Source organism: Pipistrellus hanaki (assembly GCF_964339955.1).
Source record: "Pipistrellus hanaki genome assembly, chromosome: 13".
NCBI classification, from domain to species: Eukaryota; Metazoa; Chordata; class Mammalia; order Chiroptera; family Vespertilionidae; genus Pipistrellus; species Pipistrellus hanaki.
The window spans coordinates 20528523-20549171 of NC_140515.1; the positions used below are offsets into that span (position 1 = coordinate 20528523).

The 20649-nt window shown below is 38.4% G+C and overlaps 1 protein-coding gene across 19 annotated transcripts in view; it reads left to right on the forward strand.

The window, feature by feature from the left end:
- Window positions 1-20649, forward strand: part of ERC2 (ELKS/RAB6-interacting/CAST family member 2) — an 877102-nt gene that overhangs the window by 411207 nt on the left and 445246 nt on the right. For 11 of the 19 annotated variants that reach the window (XR_014796702.1, XR_014796703.1, XR_014796704.1 and 8 more), the window contains 4 exons: window positions 2135-2275; window positions 6286-6321; window positions 15381-15398; window positions 16611-16804. Coding sequence is in view for 16 of the 19 variants with exons in the window: in XM_084903110.1 (XP_084759236.1) it covers window positions 2135-2275; window positions 6286-6321; window positions 15381-15398; window positions 16611-16804 (389 nt within the window). In the remaining 3 variants the exon portion in view is untranslated. The remainder of the gene's footprint in view (window positions 1-2134; window positions 2276-6285; window positions 6322-15380; window positions 15399-16610; window positions 16805-20649) is intronic. The other 8 variants (XM_084903111.1, XM_084903105.1, XM_084903098.1 and 5 more) reach the window with 2 other exon arrangements.

A 20649-nucleotide genomic window follows, 5' to 3' on the forward strand; every position in this document is an offset into this window, starting at 1 on the left:
CACACTCCCCTATTTGAAACGAGATCTTGATGACATGGCGGAGCATAAGTTTTAAATGAAAATAATTTTGTAAACAGTGCCTACTCTGTACAAATGTCAGACAGGCATTTCAGCAAACATTTATTGTTCCTGTATAATAATGTGCCTGCCACCGGGCTGGGAGAGTCCGTCAAGCTTGCACCAGAGAAACAGAACTGTATTAAGAAGTGTAACCACAGTAAGCAATGTCTCAGGGCATTGGCTTACATACTTTGGGGGGCTAGTTCACTTTAAAATTTAGAGGCAAGTCCCTAATTCATCAGGAAGGGCAGACCGGAGACCCTCCGAGGGTAGGTGATGCTGCACTCCACAGGTGGAATTCCTTCTGTCTCAGGGAAGCCTCCATTCTGCTCTTTAGACCTTTCAACGTTTAGGATCAGGCCCACCCAGGTGGTGGAGGATAATATCCTTTATTAGCGTCAGCTGACTGTAGATGTTAGTCACATCTACCAAATCCCGTCACAGCCACACTCAGATTAGGGTCTGATGGAAGAACAGGGGACCACAGCCTAGCTGAGTTGACATGCAAAGCTGTTATGCCCAGCAGTTTAAAAGCTATCTGGAAAACAACATGCAATTGCTGTCAGCGGGGAGCTTATAATTGAGATGGGGCGGTCACAATCTTCACCGGGACAGGATGTGTGGAGTGTAAGGTCCTTCCTTATTTCTGGTGGAGTGATATGATCAAGAGCATTGCTGTTTGAGCTGGAGACCTGGGTTGGAGACCTGCCTCTCCCTTTCATAGCCTGGTGACACCGGAAAAGACACGTAGCTCACGTGAGCTTCAGGTTCCGGACCTGAAGAATGAGAATGGCTCACCTGCCCCGCAGAGGGTTCCTAGGAGCTGGGCTGCTGGCTGGGGAATGGTGGTAGTCATTTCATCAACAAGATGGTACCAGTGCCCGGGAAGCAGCCCAGAATTAAAGTATCAACATCACTTACTGAGAGAGCACTGAGTGCTCAGTGTCTACCTCTGTGGTGCAAAGGAGTGTATAGGAAATGTGCACTGTCTGATCTGGGTGAAACGTGAACATTTTAGTCACATAGTTAGATGTGGCTAATGATTTCATATTTAGTGATGGACGTGGCCCTAGCCAGCAATGTTATATAAAAATATAAATATATATATATATATATATATATATATATATATATATATATATATTTCTTTTTAAAAAAATATATTTTATTGATTTTTTACAGAGAGGAAGAGAGAGGGACAGAGAGTTAGAAACATTGATGAGAGAGAAATGTCTATCAGCTGCCTCTTGCACCTCCCCACTGGGTATGTGCCCACAACCAAGGTACATGCCCTTGACCTGAATTGAACCTGGGACCTTTCAGTCCTCAGGCTGACACTCTATCCACTGAGCTAAACCGGTTTTGGCTACTTCTTTCTTTAGTTTTTTAGAATTTAGACTGTACAGGGAAACCCTTGGTTTTTGGGTGTGCATGATTGAAGGGACCAATTTAGGTGAACTGGAAAGATTCATTCTATCTGCTGAATCTGGATTTACGGTGGACTGGGACAGAAAGTCTACTCTACATTTTAAAATAATTGTGTCTTCGATTACACAGAAGATGTTTGAAAAATCCATTGGCCATTTGTCTGCTAAAGAAATGGAATTGTATCACCACTTAATAGGGTGTTTCTTTTATGCGTGGTTTTCTCGGAGAGGGAGGGTGGGAAAGCACTAAAGCACGTATTTTCTTTCCTATTTGTCTTAGCGTCTGCACGGCCTGACAGCAATAAATGTAAATGGGGGCTCGGGGTGTCTGCTTTGCCATGACATGTAAAGACCACCTCGGGACTTACATCATTAGCAGGACCTGGAGACGTGAAACATGCATTTACTGACCACACCGTTCGGTCACATTGGGTTCTGTTGCAATTAGATCCTGCTCGGTTCTGTAAGCTGGCCAACTTTAATTTCCTGGCCAGAGCAGACCATTGTTACGTTAGTAAGACTATATTTACTCTTTCGGCCTCACGCACACTTTATGGCTATGTATAGAATCGATGCATTCAAGTAGAAGGCATCGCTGGCAGACATGGCAGGGTTTCCCTTCCTCACGGGTGTTCTTTTTCTTGCAGTCTAGTTTAATTGACCTCAAGGAGCACGCATCTTCGTTAGCCTCGGCAGGGCTGAAAAGGGACTCAAAATTAAAATCTCTAGAAATAGCCATCGAACAAAAGAAAGAAGAATGTAGCAAATTGGAAGCGCAGTTGAAAAAGGTAAGTGAGGCCGAAGGAAAAGGAAAACCATGTTCATTTTGCAATGAATTTATAAAATGGGAAAGGAAAGGAAACAAACCCCTTATCTTCCTCTGTCTGCTGATAAAAGAATTAAACACTCTTAACTTTATTCCTAAGAAGTCTGCATCGAATCTGTCTGTGAACCTGAAAAATTATCTTAGGTTTCCTGTCTGAAAAAAAAAAATATTGAAAAAAATACATGAAAATAGTAGTGGAAATAAAAACAAAATATAAAAGCCAGCCATTACTCTCTGGGCAAATCTCAACTTACCAGAAGAGATAAATGGAAATATTTGCGACCAACCGAAGAATCCAGGGGCCCGGTTATACTTTGATAAACTTTTACTGCTTTTAGAAGTAGGCCCGTTTTTCTGTTGGAACTTTGCAAAGTTTACCTGACAACATTACATTTCTAGAAGTTCACCAAAATAGTCAAGCCCCGGCATCTCTGTGGAATGACTATTTCTATTTGACCTAAGCTGGCCCTGCTTTCTGAGGGAGCTTGTTCTGCGTGAGGCTTTGGGAAGAAGGCAGCAAAGAAAGCGTTCCCATGTCTACCCCGGGCTGCACATCTATGTGGAGCACATCCCAATCATGCATCGTGCCTTTGACTCTTTCCCTGTGTTGTTTGGTGCGTCTGCATTCATTGTTCACAAACTCATAACATTATGAGTTTAAGCATTTTGTTTCCCTTTGACAACATATAGGGATGAGATGAATCTTAAAAAAAAAAAAAAAAGAGAGAGAGAGAGAGAGAGAGAGAGAGAGAGAGAGAGAGAAGAGAGAGAAAGCATATAAAAAAAGTTGACTGTATAATTCACAGCCCATTGGATGGGGATTTATTTGCTGAAGTTATGAAACTATGATATGGACGATAGGGATGTGAAAGCATTATATACCTGTGGAGAAATTATTCTGGATACCTTAACATTTAATAGGCTATTTTGTAGGATGCGATATGTAACTGAAATGTGATTGATTACACAATGTTGACTTTACCATGGGATTTTAGGAAATTGTCGTGAGAAATGTCTTACTAACAAAAAGTCTCCTTACCGATACAGAAAAGATAAATATACAGATCAAATCCCCTTGTAACAAAACAGCAAGAAAAATCTCTATATTGCAAAATCTGTTTCCCAATCTACTCAACATCTCACTTTTTTTTCCCAAGCAATTTCCAGTTAAGCAGAAATCTTGAACAATAAATAGAAGAATTTAAATTGCCCATTTGAGAGTGTTTAACTGGAGAGTGACTTGGCTATTCATGCAGTGGGTGTAAATATACATTCTTGACACATATATACATGTGTTCTGCAATATGTTATACATGCATGTGCATACCAAGAAATGTACTTTTTATTTACCGAGCTGTTTTGTGATCACAGAGCAGGTTCTAACTCTGTGAGACAGGGGATGTCATTGGCTCTCTTTGATGGTCCATGCTATCTCACCTTCATCAACTCGGAGGAGCCATTATGGAGATGAGGGCACACCATACATTATTTCTACAGTTTATTTCTCTAGACACCCTCCCTTTTAGTGTAAGTCATCTACGAGATTTGAAATCCTCTAGTAATGAATTAAAAGGGAGAGGTTCACATATTGATGCTTATGGTTTCCATGTATATATGACTTGACCAGTTTAATAAATCAGCATCTATGCAATTCAATTTTGTTTCTTTCAACATAGCCATGGTTAGACCGAGAAATCATTTTGAGCATGTGGTTTCCTTCAACACACAGGAAGACGCCATATACTGAAACTCACAAATCAAGCTCTGTAAACATTTTAGCATTATTCCTGACAATATTTTAATATTCTGCCACATCACTAGAATTAAAGTAGCAAATATGGTTGTCTTACTCTAAAGGACTTATTTTATTTATGAAAGTATAACTTATTTCTAAGTATATAAATAATCTTTGCTTATAGTATCTCCTAAATGCATAGTATAGTGAGATTAAATAAGTTAATTATAATTTAAATATTTTCATACCTAACCTGCAGATGCTATTTTGTTATTTTTGGCTCTCTAGCATCAACTAAATTCAAAAGTTTAAAATACTTTTTCTAGTAGTCTTTAATTTCTGCTAATAAATAGTTCCGTAAAAACCTCAAGTACCCATCACCTTAAAAAGAATTGAGATCTACATGAAATATTTGAAAATATAAGCCAACAGTATGTGAATATACATATAAACACATCATTTACTCATGGAAAAATAAGCAGCTATAAAAGCTTAAGGAGTGTCTGGGCCTCCCTTTAAATAAAAGGGTATGTGACTTGTGAATAAAATATAAAGGGTTACTAAATGAAAGCTGAAAACATAATAGTTTTATTATGTCATAAATAAACCATGAATTCCCAGTGGAATTTTGCTCATGATTTGTGAGTGTCCAGGTAGTTTTGCCATAAAAATCTACACAACGTAGATGTGTTTAGCTGAACAGAAACCTTGTCTGCCAGTGACAATGGAATCCAAATGGTGATTTAAATTTGTTTTTTTGTCTTATAAACAATTCTTGAAATTAGTAAAGTGAGTGATTATATAAAAGTTTGTGGAAAACATTCCACATACATAGTTGCTTTTAACCCTTTACTGCACTGTGTTAATTAAACACTTTGTGATGAAAAGTGGTTACAGGCAGAAAAGGAACTATTCTTACACATCCCACCCCCTGTCTTAAAAACAGTGCAATCGAATGTCCTCATGGGAGGAAATCTCTACTGATAGGCTGGTAAAATGGAACTAACCAAATAAGGCATGGCCACTAGTTATATGTGTGCTTTATAAACTAGTGCATTCATTCATCTTAAATAGACACTTAGGGATGGAGAACTGGTCAGGGACACATAGATCGATTTGTCTTTCAAAAGAGTATTTGGTGTTCGATTTGTGAAAGCAAATTTACCTTAGATGACTAGAAATCAATTGAGAAGCAATAGCAATGTGAAATGTTTTTATTTGCACTCCTTGTTAATTTCTGAAAAGGGTATTTTTTTTTTTTTTAGCCATGGTAAAGTTATTATTTACTTTATTAAAGTTGAATAAACCAAAAAATTCAGGCTCTTCAAAGGCACATGTCTTAGTGTAAAGCAAAGCAAAAATTTCCTACAGTATTTTACCTTCTGCACCTTGCTGATGGGCCCCATGTTAATGATGCAATTGTTTGAGAAACAGAACTTGACAGAACTATTTAAAATAATGTTTTGTACATGTAAGTCCACAAACATTGAACGCTCTACACAACACAGACAGGAGAGCATTGCCGATTCTTAAACACTTGGATCATAGTAGGAAAGTCACTGAAAATGATTTTTTTTTTTATTAATTACAAACTAACAGTAGAAATTGGTAATGAACAATGGGTAATGCTGTATTTTGGTTCCCTCCATTCTTCTTGCTGACTGAAATTTTTACTTCTCCCATTTACTCTTAATCCTGTAAAGTCTTGCTTACTGATATTTTGCTATTGCTAACCTGCTGTTTGCTGATCTATGTTTTTCTAAAGTTAGACTGAATAGAAAATTCAGGCTTGTGTTAATATAAAAGAAGAGCTATAAATTCAATGATAAGATTTAATTAATCTTTTATTATTACCATCTTTGAAGTTCAGGTAATAAATTGCAAGCTTGGCCAAAAGTACTTCTCCTGATTCATTGCTAGAGGCCAGCACTTCATGTATCATCAAAAGTGGACAGCTTTCTTTATTTCATGGGTTATTTAACTTGAGAAAGGGAAAGTAACACAAACCTTAAATTTCTTATTCCAGCTATTCTTTTCTAGGAGCCAAAGTCAACATTTCAATTTCCCCAGAGCCTCTCACTTTCACTGTGGAATGTTTAGAAACTGAAATTTCTTCTTTTTTAACGACCAAGTTTGTCTGTGCAAATGCACTGGATTTGTTGAGCTAATGCTGTTTTTCTGGATCTTTCCTTCTTTCCCTGTCTGTGCTTCAATGCCTCCCCAACTTTGCAATGTAGCAAGCTGAGCAGTTGTTCAATCAGATGTACAACCCAGTAAGTCATTCCTGAAAGTGCCTGCTGTAACATATCAAAGCATGAGGATCCATTGATCACATGTCACAGTGTGCCATGCTGGGGAGGTTTGGAAAATATTTATGAGTCTCCTCCCATTTCCATTTTGTCAGAAGAAATGACCTGTGCGTAGTCCGCGGCCATTTCTTCTGAATGCGAAATTTAAAAACTAAGAATCCAGGGAAACGTTGCCAGCTTTGGCACTACCTTCTTCAAGCCAGGGCTATAGAAAAGCCGAGGTCAGCTGCAGATCTAGGCTCAAGGAATTCTTTCTTCAATCCTTAAGTGCACACTCAGGTAGCAAACAAGTCAACGTGTGCTACATTTAAACGACAGAAGTTAAAATAGGTTTAGATCTAAACATAGGGTTAGGCTCTTTGAGATTGGTAAATGCCTAACATGATTGTGGGTTTTATAAGAGTTAAAAACGTGTCATTTGTCTGAGGACAAACTAAAACGTAGTCTCCTAATAACAGCAGATAGTAACAGTTCTGATTATGGCTTCATGGTACACAAACAGGTGACTAGTAAAAATATGTGCAAAAGGGTCAAGAGGCCTTCACTGATTCCTTTTATCCTAATGACAGGGGTGCATTCACGGGAAGCGGTTTGTTTCTTTAGCACAGTTTAAAGAAGGGCTTTTCTTGCTCTGTCAGCTCAAGTGGCTTACTGGGAGACACGGTACCCGAAGGCGACCAGACTGTGTCATTTGGCAGATGTGATCTGTGCCATCACGCATTCCGGTGACCTCCGGGTTATAAATGCCCCTCCCAAGGAAAAGGGGTGGGACGGATAAAGGAAACCCCTCAGCCCATCACGTTTTGTTAAGGCACTGCTCCAGACACCAAGGCAGGACACCCAGCTGGGTGTCTTTAATCAGATTCAAGCCCCACCCCCCACTCTTTAATTTTTTTAAACTGAATTCCTCATGCCTTCTTTGGGCATCTTTATTAACCTATTTGCCCAAATACAATTTTTAGCGGAGCAGGGGGGAAAAAATCCAAATTTCCTGTCCCTTCACATCTGAATGGAAGTTTTAATATGCAGGCTCAAGACAGGGTGGAGGTGAGGAAAGACAAATAAGACTGGAATATCTTCAAGACTGAAAAATGACCCTGGGGAAAAAAAAATGAGTGTTTTCCTTAGATCATTTAAGAAAGATATAAAGGAATCCCACTGAAATTGTGACATTCCGACTAGTTAAGGATAATAAGAAAACCTAGTTATGTCACATTTTGGGGGTGTGCTAGACACAGGGGGAGGGCTCTGTCTCTGTGGGAGCCCAGATTTAACAGGAGCAGGGTAGGAGTTCACCATCCCCTGGTGGGGTAGGTTGGGCCAAAGAATAGCTCTTGTGGACTCTTAGACCATTTCCAGAAATGTTGATGACATGGCACTTACTGGACTCTGCCTTTCTTTCACCCCAGTGATGGGTCCCCAGGATGCAAAAGTGAACTTTTAAGTCCTTTAGGTGACTAATTCAAAAGTCATTGACTGACTTTTCTATCCCCGCTCCCCCCGAGTTAATTAAGCTGACCCATTGTTTGGCATCCTGGGAATAGAGCCAGGCTCTCATTATTTTAACTCCCTGTCTGCACATACTCTCAGGGTCCAGTTCTTTTCTGGACTGATAGGGATGCTGCAGCATGATGAATTTCCTATCCTTAATAGTCTTTTAAAAAATGACTGTTTTTCTGGTTATAAAAATAATATATGGTCACAGTGGAGAATTTGCAAAAGTATGGAAGGACATAGGAGAAAAATAAAAATAACAAGATATCTCTCTACACACAGATGATCACTAGGAACATTTGATTTGTTCCCAACTCAGACATCTTTTTGGTGTTATTGTTTCATTCTCTCCTCTCTGCCTTTTACCTTTTCTCCTTTTTCCTTTCTCTCTCCTCCTTCCCTCCCTTCTTTCTTCCTATTCCTCTTTCTTTCTTTCTTTCTTTCTTTCTTTCTTTCTTTCTTTCTTTCTTTCTACTTCCCTATATCCTTTCATTTAAAAAAAAATCTAATACTGTATTTCTTTTCACAAAATTGTCTGTGTTTATTGAGTTTTATATCCTAATTTTTATTAACATATCAGATTTTTTTCATATTATTCACTGTTCTTCCAAAACTCTACTTTAACACTTATTCCACTCTATTTTCTCATTCACCAAATGTTGTTCATTTCTATCCTTCTCTCCCCTTACCTCTCTCTCTCTCTCTCTCTCTCTCTCTCTCTCTCTCTCTCTCTGTGTGTGTGTGTGTGTGTGTGTGTTTGCCAATATAAACAATGTTCTCCAGAACATCTTTTATGTTAATTTTCCAACATTTCTGTGTTTTGTTTTTTATAGAATAAATTCCTGGCCAGTGATTTTTAAAAACTCCTAATAGTTTCTGGTATTTGCGTTTTAGAAAAGTTCTACCAAGAAACATTTCTTCCCGCACTGAATCAGGGCAGCCTTTTCTGCCACATCCGACTAACACTAAGAACCATCATTTTACATAACTCTGACAAATGCATATGCACGTTTTTTTCATTTCTACTTTCCTTTTTAAAATTATTAGTGTGGTTGAGATTTTTAACACATTATTTGTGCTTTTTTTCTGTAAAGTGTTCCTTTAAATCATTTAAGCATTTGCTTTTTAGTTTACTGTTTTGTTCATTAGTTTGTATGAGTAATATTATGCTTTGAATAGAACCTTTGTTAAATTTGTGACAAAATTTTAACTTTTTTTTTTTTACATAGAAAAGCATTTTTAGACTTTTGACCTGAGTCTCCCTTTGAGATTTCCTCATTGTCTTTATACTTAGAAGTAATTTCTGATTTTAAGAATAGATTCTCAAAATTTAATGTTAATTTTTATATCAGTCTAACCCATTTACTTACTTTTATTTTATTTGATGCATGATGAATGATGAGGTTTCAACTTTATATTTTTCTCAGTGGGTCAACTAATTATCTCAATACCATTAAACAAAATAAAAAAAATATTTCTTTATCTTCTGACCTTGACACTATTTTATTGTATAATAAGTTTTCATATGGATAAATATCTTAGATTCTGAACTTCTATTCATTTGTATCAATGTTCCTTGCTTGTTGGGTCAGAATTTTAATTATTGTGTCATTATAATATTTTTAAACATCTAGTGAAATAAATTCCACCCTATTGCTTTCTGCTTTTCATTTTTTCTTGTTTTGTTTTAATGCTCTTAGCTTTTAATTTTCTATTGTTCCAAGTAAACTTTAGGATCACCTTTCAATTAAAAAGCACACATGTTGGTGATTTTAATTTGAATACTAATCAACCTATAAAGTAACTTTAGAACGTTTGATATCTTCCAATATTCATGAATTCAATACAACTTTTATTTATTTCAGTGATCTTTTAGAGTCAAGTTTTGATATTTTTCTATTATAGGCCTGTGGTATTGCTTTTAAAGTACAGTCTTAAGCATTTCCATATATATAATTTTTAGGGTGCTGCTGTGAATGTTATAGTTCTCCTTTTATTTTCTCATTAGTTATTAGTACCTATAGAATTGATTTTATTTTTGTATGTTTCTTTTTAACATGGCCACCTACAAATTTGGTGAATTATAACAGTTGTTTTTGTTAAATAAGATAATTTTACAGTCAGTCATATGTCCATGTGTCTAAACTAAATCAGGGTAAATAAGCTTTTTGAAGTCCTCCTGGGAATAATGTTTTCTTAGAGTAGCAATAAGCCTACTTTTAAAAACCTCTGCACTAAGCGATACTCTAATTCCATTTCTTAGGAATCTAAAACTTTGCCTTTGTATCTTTATTATTTCTTATAATAACCACCTTTCTGTAGCTTAACTACCAGTCTCTACTCCCAAAGTAGTTTTGTCTTGTTATTATGAACACTGTAGGTTATCTTCAGTTGAGTTGTTTTCTTCCCTTAGTTCTTAATTCTAGACAGATAATATGTGTGTGTGTGTGTGTGTGTGTGTAATTGTTTTTTGTTTGTTGTTGTTTTTTTTTTTTTTTTAATCAGTTTGGAATACCTTCTTTGCAGTAGTCCCAGAGGCTATTATGCCCAGTGATGGTATCCTGAATTTTCTTACAAATGTTGAACACACCTTTAGACCTCTCACTCCTATGTTTAATGCTTTGTATAATACCCTCACTGCTATTAGGCAAGTGACTGATCTGGAGGCACTGGGGCAACCTTGTTACTGGCCAGGGCTCACCTGAGACGCCTCAGATGTTCCCACATGTATGTGAATCCCCTGTCCGGTCACTAGCCATTGAAATCCTGTCTCTTCTGTAAATGCATCTTTTGCAGGGCTCACATTTTACAGAAGGGTTTAAAAGAAAAAGATCAAACATTTTGCCAGTCCAGTGTGTGTGAGTGTGTGTGTGTGTGTGAAATCTTGTTAATATTCAGTCAAGTCTTTCTGATTTATTTGTCATTATAGGACTATGTAATCACAGGAATTACATATATGTTCACAGTCTTTGTCTAGTACAGTGGTTTCTTTTTATTATTTTTAGTCTATTTTTGAAATTTAGTTTATTCACTGATAGACTGGCAAATCACAATTACTTAAGAGATGATTCAAGATAGATAATTCAGGACATACTCATAGCATGTATACACACACACACACACACACACACACACACACACACCTCACACTTGATCCAGGCTTTCAATATCTGAAGAACTCAAGTAACATTTGAAGTGACACTTAAGATTTGAAGTTACATGTTTTGTTTTAGAATATCTAGGCAATACTTCAGTTCTCTGTATTGCTATTTTTAAGTGATTTCTTAGTTAGAGGTATTACCTTAATATTTATTTTTGTTTGAAAGGTGTAAAAAGTATTAAGCATCCAGTTGAGTCTTTTTATTTTGTGTATGTGACATCAGAAACATTATTTTGAACATTTTTTTACATTTATTTATAAATACCCTATTTGTCCCACCAATAACAAGAAATGTCTTTTAGGAATAGTTATAACGTGCAAATTGTGAACATTTTGTGTGTATTTAGATGGATTTGTGAAAGACTACTTTTCCATAGAAGTAAATAGTGTAAAACTCATTGTTATTAGTTTCCAAATGTATTATTTAGATCTCAGCTATATGCTATTAATTGACTAGACTTATAATAAAATTTAAAATTTATGTTAGAGTTAGATAATAACCCTTAAAACTTTATTTAAAAGAGTAATAATTTGTTCCTAACTCAGAGTGAAGTAAACATTATAATTTCTCTTAGAAGAGTGAAATCAAATACGTTTAAAGTAGTTCGTACTCCCTGCTTCACTGTTAGGATACGAACAGCGTGTTAAAGCGCTGTTACCAGACACTAAACCCCTGTAGGTCCCACAGTTGAGAATCATATTTTCACAGTGCATACATTTAGCAAATTATTGCTACAACCCATAAACCGCAGGGAAGACACACAGGTTACTGTTCTGCTTGCACTTTATGGTCAGGACTAATCATTTGTCTGAGAGAAAGGATTTTTTTATGAAAATTGTTGGGGCTCATTTCAAAGAGAGAATGTTATATAATATTATAATTGAATATTCCCTGCCTGGATTCACAGTAGGTTTCTGGACCAAAGTTAATGCTTCCCTTTCCGTGCACTTGGAATGATGAACTACCACTTTATTGAAAATAATCAATGGCCAAACGATACATGAGGAATGTCAATAAACTTAGAATTTGTCGTAGCGATACTATCAACCCCTGGTTTGGCTTCAGCCACTTTTTGCTCTTAACTTTGACTTAGATGTAGCATTTATCTGAAATTTTGCTCTGTTTCCTGAAATAGTTCTAAATTCTTTCATGAATAGAACCCCTGGGTATTGTTATGTACCACCTGTTTTACTAGTAAGTCATGACTAGATTTTTCCTCTGAGCTTGATTCGAGCTTTCAGATTCAGCTCACGCCCACATGCCAAGGCAGCCACGGCCTGAATCTTGGTTATTCCCCCTTATGGGGGAATTTTCTTCCTTGTGGCAATCCAAGAAACATAATCGGGGGACTCGCTAAGCTTGCTGGTTTAATATGTCATATAGACATTTCTGTGGTGTTCTTTCCCGAATTTTCTCTGTTTCTGTACAATCCTTGAAAGTGGCTCTAGAAGTTACCAGAAATATTCTGAGGCTGAACTGCGTACCTGGGTCTGCTCTGAAACTGAGCTGTGTCTTCAGCAAAATAAAATCTCTACAGTTCGTAAAGAATGCTCATTGGCATTCCTTTGGTTTTAATGACTGGTGGGTAGCTTTGGAAGTGATAATGTACTTGGCTATATTTATGATAAATAAGCCCTGAGATCATTAAAGGAAAAGCCACACCAATTTGCATTTTCAAGAGCTAGATTCCTGGCTAATGCTATGCCTCAGAAGCATGGAATGGGCAATAGCTTCCTGGCCTTTTGGGGGACCTCATTTCAAGCCAGCAGATTCAGTGGAGAAATAAGTACTGTACATTTTCATTCTAAACCTTGAACGGGTCAGAATGCCATGGTAGGAATTGCTCAGGTAATGTTTTATTCAAATAGATCTATTATTGCTCCCCTGTCAGTGTCTAAAGTATATTAGGCTCAGTTGAAACCAGTTTGGCTCAGTGGATAGAGCATCAGCCTGTGGACTGAATGGTCCCAGGTTCGATTCCAGTCAAGGGCATGTACCTTGGTTGTGGGCACATCCCCAGTGGGCACAGGCGGGTGTGCAGGAGGCAGCTGATTGATGCTTCTCTCTCATCGATGTTTCTGGGTCTCCATCTCTCTTCTTTCCTTTCTGTAAAAAAAAAATCAATAAAACATATTAAAAAATAATAAAGTACATTAGGCCCAAATCTGTTGTTTATTTTAGATCCCCACCAGGGTCTGTCAATCTAGATTAAACAATCCATGCCACAATGTGAAGAGGCAAGAGTATTACCTCAATGCCAATAACTGCTTTCTTCACCTCCTTTTTGATGAAGGCTGTGGCCTTACAACTTTGAAGAAAACATTGGCTTTTTAAGCTCAAGTTCTCCTGTGTTTATTTAGTATTATTTCACTCCTGTGTCTGTAGGCCACAGCATGATACACTCATGCTATCCTGGTTAACAATTCCAGCCCGTCCTCTAAGATGCTGTGATTCGGGCTGGATAGAGCCTATTACCTGAAATATCTTCTGTAAATCCCTTCGAGACTTTTGGATCCAACACTCAGGTTGGGCTGGGGACTCACCAGGCTTTAGTCCTATGGACCCCTCTCTTCCCTTTTGTGTTTGCATAGACCCTGCTGGTGACCCAGGAGCAGCTGTTCTTCTCCCATCTCTGTGGGGCTCTTTCTTAAGAAGAAAGGGATCTAAAGTGGAGAACAGATTTGGGCCTCATGTACTTTAGACACGGACAAGGGGGAAATAATAGAACTATTTGAATAAAGCACTGCCTCAGCAATTCCTACCATGGCATTCTGACCCGTTCAAGGTTTAGAATGGAAATGTTTTTTGGTGTTCTACTGACTTAAACAAGTTTTAAATGCTATCAGTTTGCACCTTTATTTAATAACTCTTCCAAAAATTCTGACACCAATATTGAAGGTGGCTTGACATAGATAATTTTGCCCAGAAATCAGTACATACTGATAGAGATGGATAGATGTATTTAACTCAAAGGTGTTTTAGAGGTTAGGGAGAGTCACAGACACCCAGCCAGCTGCAAACCTGCATAGGTTTCATTTTAATAATATGAGTCCTCTCTCTCGCCATACCCACTTTTGGGGTTGAAAAGACTACCACCCATTGAGTTTCACACCCATGCTGAAAGCTAGCCTTGGATCATTTTCTTCTCTTCAAGGAACTAAAATTAGGAATGTGTTCATAAACCTGGTGCCAGCAGCTTCCTCTGTGAACCTAGCAGTGAGGCTTCTCTAAGGCATATGTAATATCTTGTCAATGGAAATTAAATAAACCTACTAACTTAGCTTGTAAGGAGCCCTACTGATGGGACACACAGCATAAAATAATCATCATAATAAAAACAAATGGATAATGCCTTTCACATGTTTATCACTTTTTAGCTTTCACAGTTGCAAGAGAGACTAATTCATTTACCTACAGTCATAAGATACAGGGCCAGACTTAGAATCTAGGTCTTACAACTAGTAATCCTGTGCCCACTTATTAAAAATAGTGATAATAATAATCTTAAGAATAAAAGCAGCCAAAAGAAACCACAGTGACTGACTTCTAGCTCTTTGTGTATCTTTAAATCTGAGTCAAAAAGGAATTTCAACCTGTCATAAGTAAGCCATCAAAACATACTCATTTATTTGAATGTTTCTAGGGGCTCGTTACTCAGTTTATTAATTATTTTGTAAAGATTTAACGTTATTATTTGGGTAGTTTAAGAAAAAATGTCATGAAAAGGTTTTTAGCTGCTGAACAATAAGGGTAAAATACTATAGAAGTAGAAGAGAATTAACATGAAGTTCTTTTAGCAATTTAAAAACTGTATTATAAATATTTTTTGTTACAAGACTAATGAGTTGATTCTTAATATCACAAATAGAAATAGTTATATGGAGTATTTTCTGTTATCTATTCTACTTTTAAAAGGGGAGATTAACAAGTGAAAATATTCATAACTGTAATTTAAAATAAAATTATTAGATGAATAAACTCCTAAAGATAAATTTGCTTAATATTTCTTTTCAGATTATTTTAATTATACTGAACTATTTACTAATAGATTAAAAACAAACCCCAGTATACAAACTAAATAAATGAAAAATAAATGTTTTCTGAGGAGTGTTGGTAAAAGGGGGTAAGCTAGTACATGATAGTATGTTGAATTGCTATATTTTTCCAAGATCTTTTGTATAGTCAAGTTTTTTCTTGAATAAGGAGATCTTTAGGAAATCCAAAGCAAATTATTCACCTTCTATCCTCATGCTTAAATAATATGTTACATGCAAAATATTATTCTAAAAATGATTATTTTGTCATGAATAAGAAATTTATTTTATGTATACTAATTTTTGAATTTTTTTCTACTAAATCATTGCAAAGACTGTCAACCTTTTAACAGTAGTATTAGTATTAATTTTTCTAACCATGCATGATTCATTTGACCCCTCAGTAGCTGTAGCTTGCTTGCCTTGTTTTTCCCTAAAATTAAAAAAAAACGTTGTACAAAAAACACAATGAACACTTGTTCTCCATAGCAAGACAGCAGAACAACTTCGTCCTGATAAATGGTTAACATTTTATTTCACACATGGGTGCTGGAGATACAGACATAGATGACTTTCTATGTTGACTGTGCACTTTTGTTAAAGGACTTGATTTTCCCTGCCTGCTCTTTGAAGAAGCCAATTAGGAGTGATGGGAAACAAGGGGTAGGCAACACATCGCAGTGCAGTGTTACTTCCATCTGTTCGGGAATATTTCAGCCAAAAGTTTATTTTTTTGGGGGGGAGGAAAAAAAGCCATCACACAGTCTCTCACACACAAAACCACAAATACTTTGGCTGCAAATTATTCCGCAGTGTTGTTGCTGTGTTGTTGCCGTGTCTGTTCTCTGTGTAAAGCTGCCACCCATCCATGCATGTGTTTGCGATTCTCGTCTGTGTGCTTGTTCATGAACTAGCTCCTCCTCCTCCTGGTTCAGGCTAAGTTTACTGGATAGAGCAAGGATTTATGGGTATGACTGTCAGCTGGAGAGCCCCTCCTCACGTCCAAGTCTTCCCTTCAAAGGCATCTTCTGCTGGAACTTCTCAGTGGGAGGGAGTGCTCAGTGATCAGGAAGCCAGTCTCCTCTATGCCACCTGGCTTTGCGTGTGCCCTGGATGGCTTCATGTTGTTGTATCTCAGTTTCTCTGTGTTGGAAAAGGAAACTGTTGGTATGAATCATTTTCTTGACTGTGAGACAACTGTCAGTCCTGTTTGACAAATGACCAGGTAGCATCGCAGTCTCTACTCCCACCTCCCCTGGGATGTTTGGTGGGCAAAAAAGAAAAAAAAAGCAAAAGAAAAAAAAAAGCTGTTTTTAATGTAATAAAATATCAACAATAAAAGAAACTCTCCATTGAAACTGTAATATAATTTAAAATCAAAGTTGTTCTAAGATAGCTGACGTGTGCGATTTTCCCATTTTGCCTTTCAACTGACAGTATACCCATAATTCTTGGTGATTATCGTTTTGTTCTCCAAAGTTAATTTCTTGGCATTTGGTGACTGCACTATCTCTTGTTCTAAATTGTTGTCTTAACTCCATTCCTTAAAAATACAATATCGAAGGCTCATAACATTGAAGATGACTCCAGGATGAACCCCGAGTTTGCAGACCGAATAAAACAGCTTGATAAAGAGGCGTCTTACTATCGCGACGAGTGTGGCAAGGCCCAAGCTGAAGTGGACAGGTTGCTGGAGATCCTCAAGGAGGTGGAGAACGAAAAGAACGACAAGGACAAGAAGATCGCGGAACTGGAGAGGTAAATGTCGCAGCCGCGTTGTGAATGGCCCGCAAGCGAGAGAGCATCGGTCGCGTAGTTACCGTCACAGGGCACCTGGCTTTAGAATGCACGTTCCTATTTCGAGTCAGAAACAAGTTATGTCTGAGGAATCTGGCCTGTTTAGGATGATGGTTGGGTTTCTGTGGGCTACTCAGAAGGCATTTGGCTTATCTTTTGATGGCTTATGCACTTCTGAAGTGTGTAAGAAAATAGTGTTCTGGCATTGGTGCCAGCCAAGTGTGTAAGAAATTAAGGCTTTGACTACCTGAAACCTCAGGGTGTTTTTTTCTTCCCCCCAATCAAAGACAAACATTTGTGGTGTAGGCCTGTCTCAAGTGAAGAATATGGGAGATTATATGGTAGTTGGAAATCCATTCGCCATTGGGGGAAGGAAAGGAGTTGCAGTGTTTTTTGGCACACGACGATAAGTTCATCTCGGGGTTTATCTTTTAAGAGGGCCTTAGGACATTTGGTAAATAAATACGTTTGAAGAGGGTCTGAGGCAGGCCTACCTGATAGCAAATTCTGTCTAAAAACAAAAACGGTTATAGCAGGGTTCCAGAGTACTTAGATTTTTAGATAAATCACGTCCATATTGTATGTATGCATAGTAAGAACTGTAAAAATAAGCTTTCTATCAGTGCTTTTTCCTGTATTTCATATAAGGAAAGGATTTTACGTAACTCCATAACCTTTCAGGATTCCTTATTGGTTCAGTAATAAGGAAGAATTTGTCTTTCCTAGATTCAGTGCATATGGAAGAGATCAGCCAATTTTGAATAAATCCGTAAGTGTTTGCCAGCTCTGACCGTGCGGGCCCAGTAGACTTCAGGATATATGCAGAATAGCTCTCTGTGGGGTGTGGAAAGATTGTGAGCTTTAGAGACAGAAAGACCTGGGTTCAGATTTTGCCTCAGCTTCATGCCAGCTGTGTGACCGTAGATCTTGTTAGAAGTGTATCTCTAATAACCTATTAAAATGTATCAGCCTAGCCAGTTTTGCTCAGTGGATAGAGAGCCAGCCTGCCAACCAAAGGGTCCCGGATTCAAGTCTGGGTAAGGGCACGTACCGTGGTTGCAGGTTCCTCCTTGGCCTGGGCCCTGGTTGGGGGTCCTGCAGGAGGCAACCAATCAATGTGTTTCTCTCGCATCACTGTTTCTCTCTGTCTTTCCCTCTCATTTCTACTCTCCCCAAAAACTCAATGGAAAAATATTCTCCGATGAAGATAAATAAATAAATTATCATACTTGGTAGGTAGCAAATCCCAATGTAAGACAGGATTTAAATAAATTCTCAATATTACTTGGCTTGGTATTAAACGGACAAATTTAGTTCTCAATAAAATTTTGACATTTTCAAATATAGTATTAAATATATTTGAACTCCAAATCAGTTAAATAACCTTTTAAAGATCTTAGCATTAGTTTGGTAATAACCTGATTTTTATTGAATGAGACCAGTTTTAGCAATTAAACCAAAACTTTATTTTCCAGAGTGAAGTATACAAATTAAAAATTTTTTTTAAAGGACTTCATTTCAATGTTAAAATGTGGAAATGTCCTGCCAGTTTACTGGTTCTGAAAAACACTGTTAATTTTAGATGCGCCTATATGGCTCTTTTGGAATTACATTTTAGGGCTAACATTTTTCTTAAACAGCTAGCATGAGATCACAGGGAGGTAATGGTCATGCCTCTCTCGCTGGTGACAGGTTGAACAGCCTCTGGGTTGGCCTGGTGGCCAGAGAGACATTATAATGTAGGTCTCTGGACCCCTCGTCCACTGCTCTGGGAAGCAGAGCCCCATTGGGAAGATGCCTTAGATAGTTATACCAGTGACATTAATAATAGTAATCGGAATCTCAATAATAGGTTATGCTAATTGTGTATTAGACTCTCTGCTAAGCACTTGACCTGCAATACTGCATACCACTACATCTTACCCACAACATATCCCCATTTTCTAGATGAGAAAACTATGACTTTATACAAATTAAATAACTTCCTCGAGATGGCAGAATTTATAAGAATCCAAGGCTAGATTTGAACCCAGGTCTGACACGTGAGCGACTGACTGTGTGTAGCACCAAATAGTCACTCAGCCAGCAGAGAGGCCCCGCTGGGACACGGGAGGTCTGCTTCATCTTTATTAGTTTTCACGAGGGAAACCGATGTGCCCCACATTTAGAAAGCATTTTTCTGCCCCAAACCAGGTCTCCAGAACTGTGAGTGAAAATCAGGATCAGCTACCATAAATATTTGCATAAAAAAGCATCCTTGTGTGGTGGACAAACAGGTCTTAGCTGGGCGCTCTGGCCATTAAATCATCAAGAATATTCACATTTTTATTTCCTCAATATGGAATGCATTAAGACAACAGTGATTTTACAGGCATTTATCTTTATGTACTTTCTGCACATTTTCTTTATCTCTGCCTTTGCCTCTCCTTAAAGCTGATGCCTCCCAGGCACTGTAATTCATAAAACGTGTGCTGGGACTTGACTCCGTCCCAGCTCTCTGCCTGCCTGTGTCTTGGGTCCAGCAGCAGAGCACAGTCTGGGAAATGTCTGAGCCCCAGCCTCAGCCGGGCCCGGAGGAGTTTGGGGGTGGAGATCAAGAGGGGAAACATCTTGGGAAAAGGAGCTCACAGCCTTGGCCTGTCCCTCCCGAGCCTTATCTGCTGCCGTAAAAGCTCTGTGTAAATCCCGACCACGCATCTTCCTCGTCTCGTCAGGCAGCCCCATTCACGTTGGGCAGTATCTTCCTTGGCTGGCTTAGGCTGCCAAATTCATACCTCATAACGTTGGGAACTAAAGATTTCTTAGCCATGTGACATATATCTCCATTTTGGAGTCACGGAGGAGTGTTTGCAATTAAGTTTGTGATTTTGAAAACCAAGAAATTGAACTTGAACTAAAGTTGTGGTCTCTGGTCTGTAATGTGACCTACCAGAGTGAAAAGGCCTCCTTTTCAAGGCAGCGAGTTTCCAAAACATCCCAGAACCTCAGTCCTGTGCAGTGAGAGGTACGGGGTGAGAGTAATGCAATGACTCCGACCCGGGCCTGCTTCGCACTCCAAGGGCAGTCCCTGCTTGCTTTCTGTTTCGTTCATCTTCCCACTTTTGATTTTCTCCATAATGTATACATGCCAAACAACACATGCCCGGCACTTACATGGATGCCTCTACCTCTTCAATCCCACCTGAGTGATGCTTTTCATCAGCCACTAAAGATTGTGCCTTTCAAAGTTCATATTGCTCCAGCGTGGTCCCTACGCGCAGTTCTGCCCTAAGCTGGGCTCTGGATCCCAATGGTTCCAGCAGGGAGCTGCCGCCTGGGGCCGCAGGCTGCTCTGGGAAGTCTGGCACAAGGTGGGCGGGAGGCTTGAGCAAGCCCCTGAGAACTGAAGTCCTTATCCAGTCACCGATGCTAGATAGCATGTGGCCTACACAACCGAGTAGCTAACTGAACGTTAGAGACAGTGAAATAGATGGCCTTTCTGTACTGGTGCCCATCAGGGTCTTGCAGTTTTTGTTAGTTTCAGATAATCCTTTTGGTGCCTTAGGGCAGTGGTCGGCAGACTCATTGGTCAACAGAGCCAAATATCAACAGTACAATGATTGAAACGTTTTTTGAGAGCCACATTTTTTTAAACTTAAACTTCTTCTAATGCCACTTCTTCAAAATAGACTCGCCCAGACCATGGTATTTTGTGGAAGAGCCACACTCAAGGGGCCAAAGAGCCGTATGTGGCTCGCGAGCCGCAGTTTGCTGACTGCAGCCTTAGGGGAAGGAGAGAGGTGAACCCAGTCTGCCAAACAAGCAGG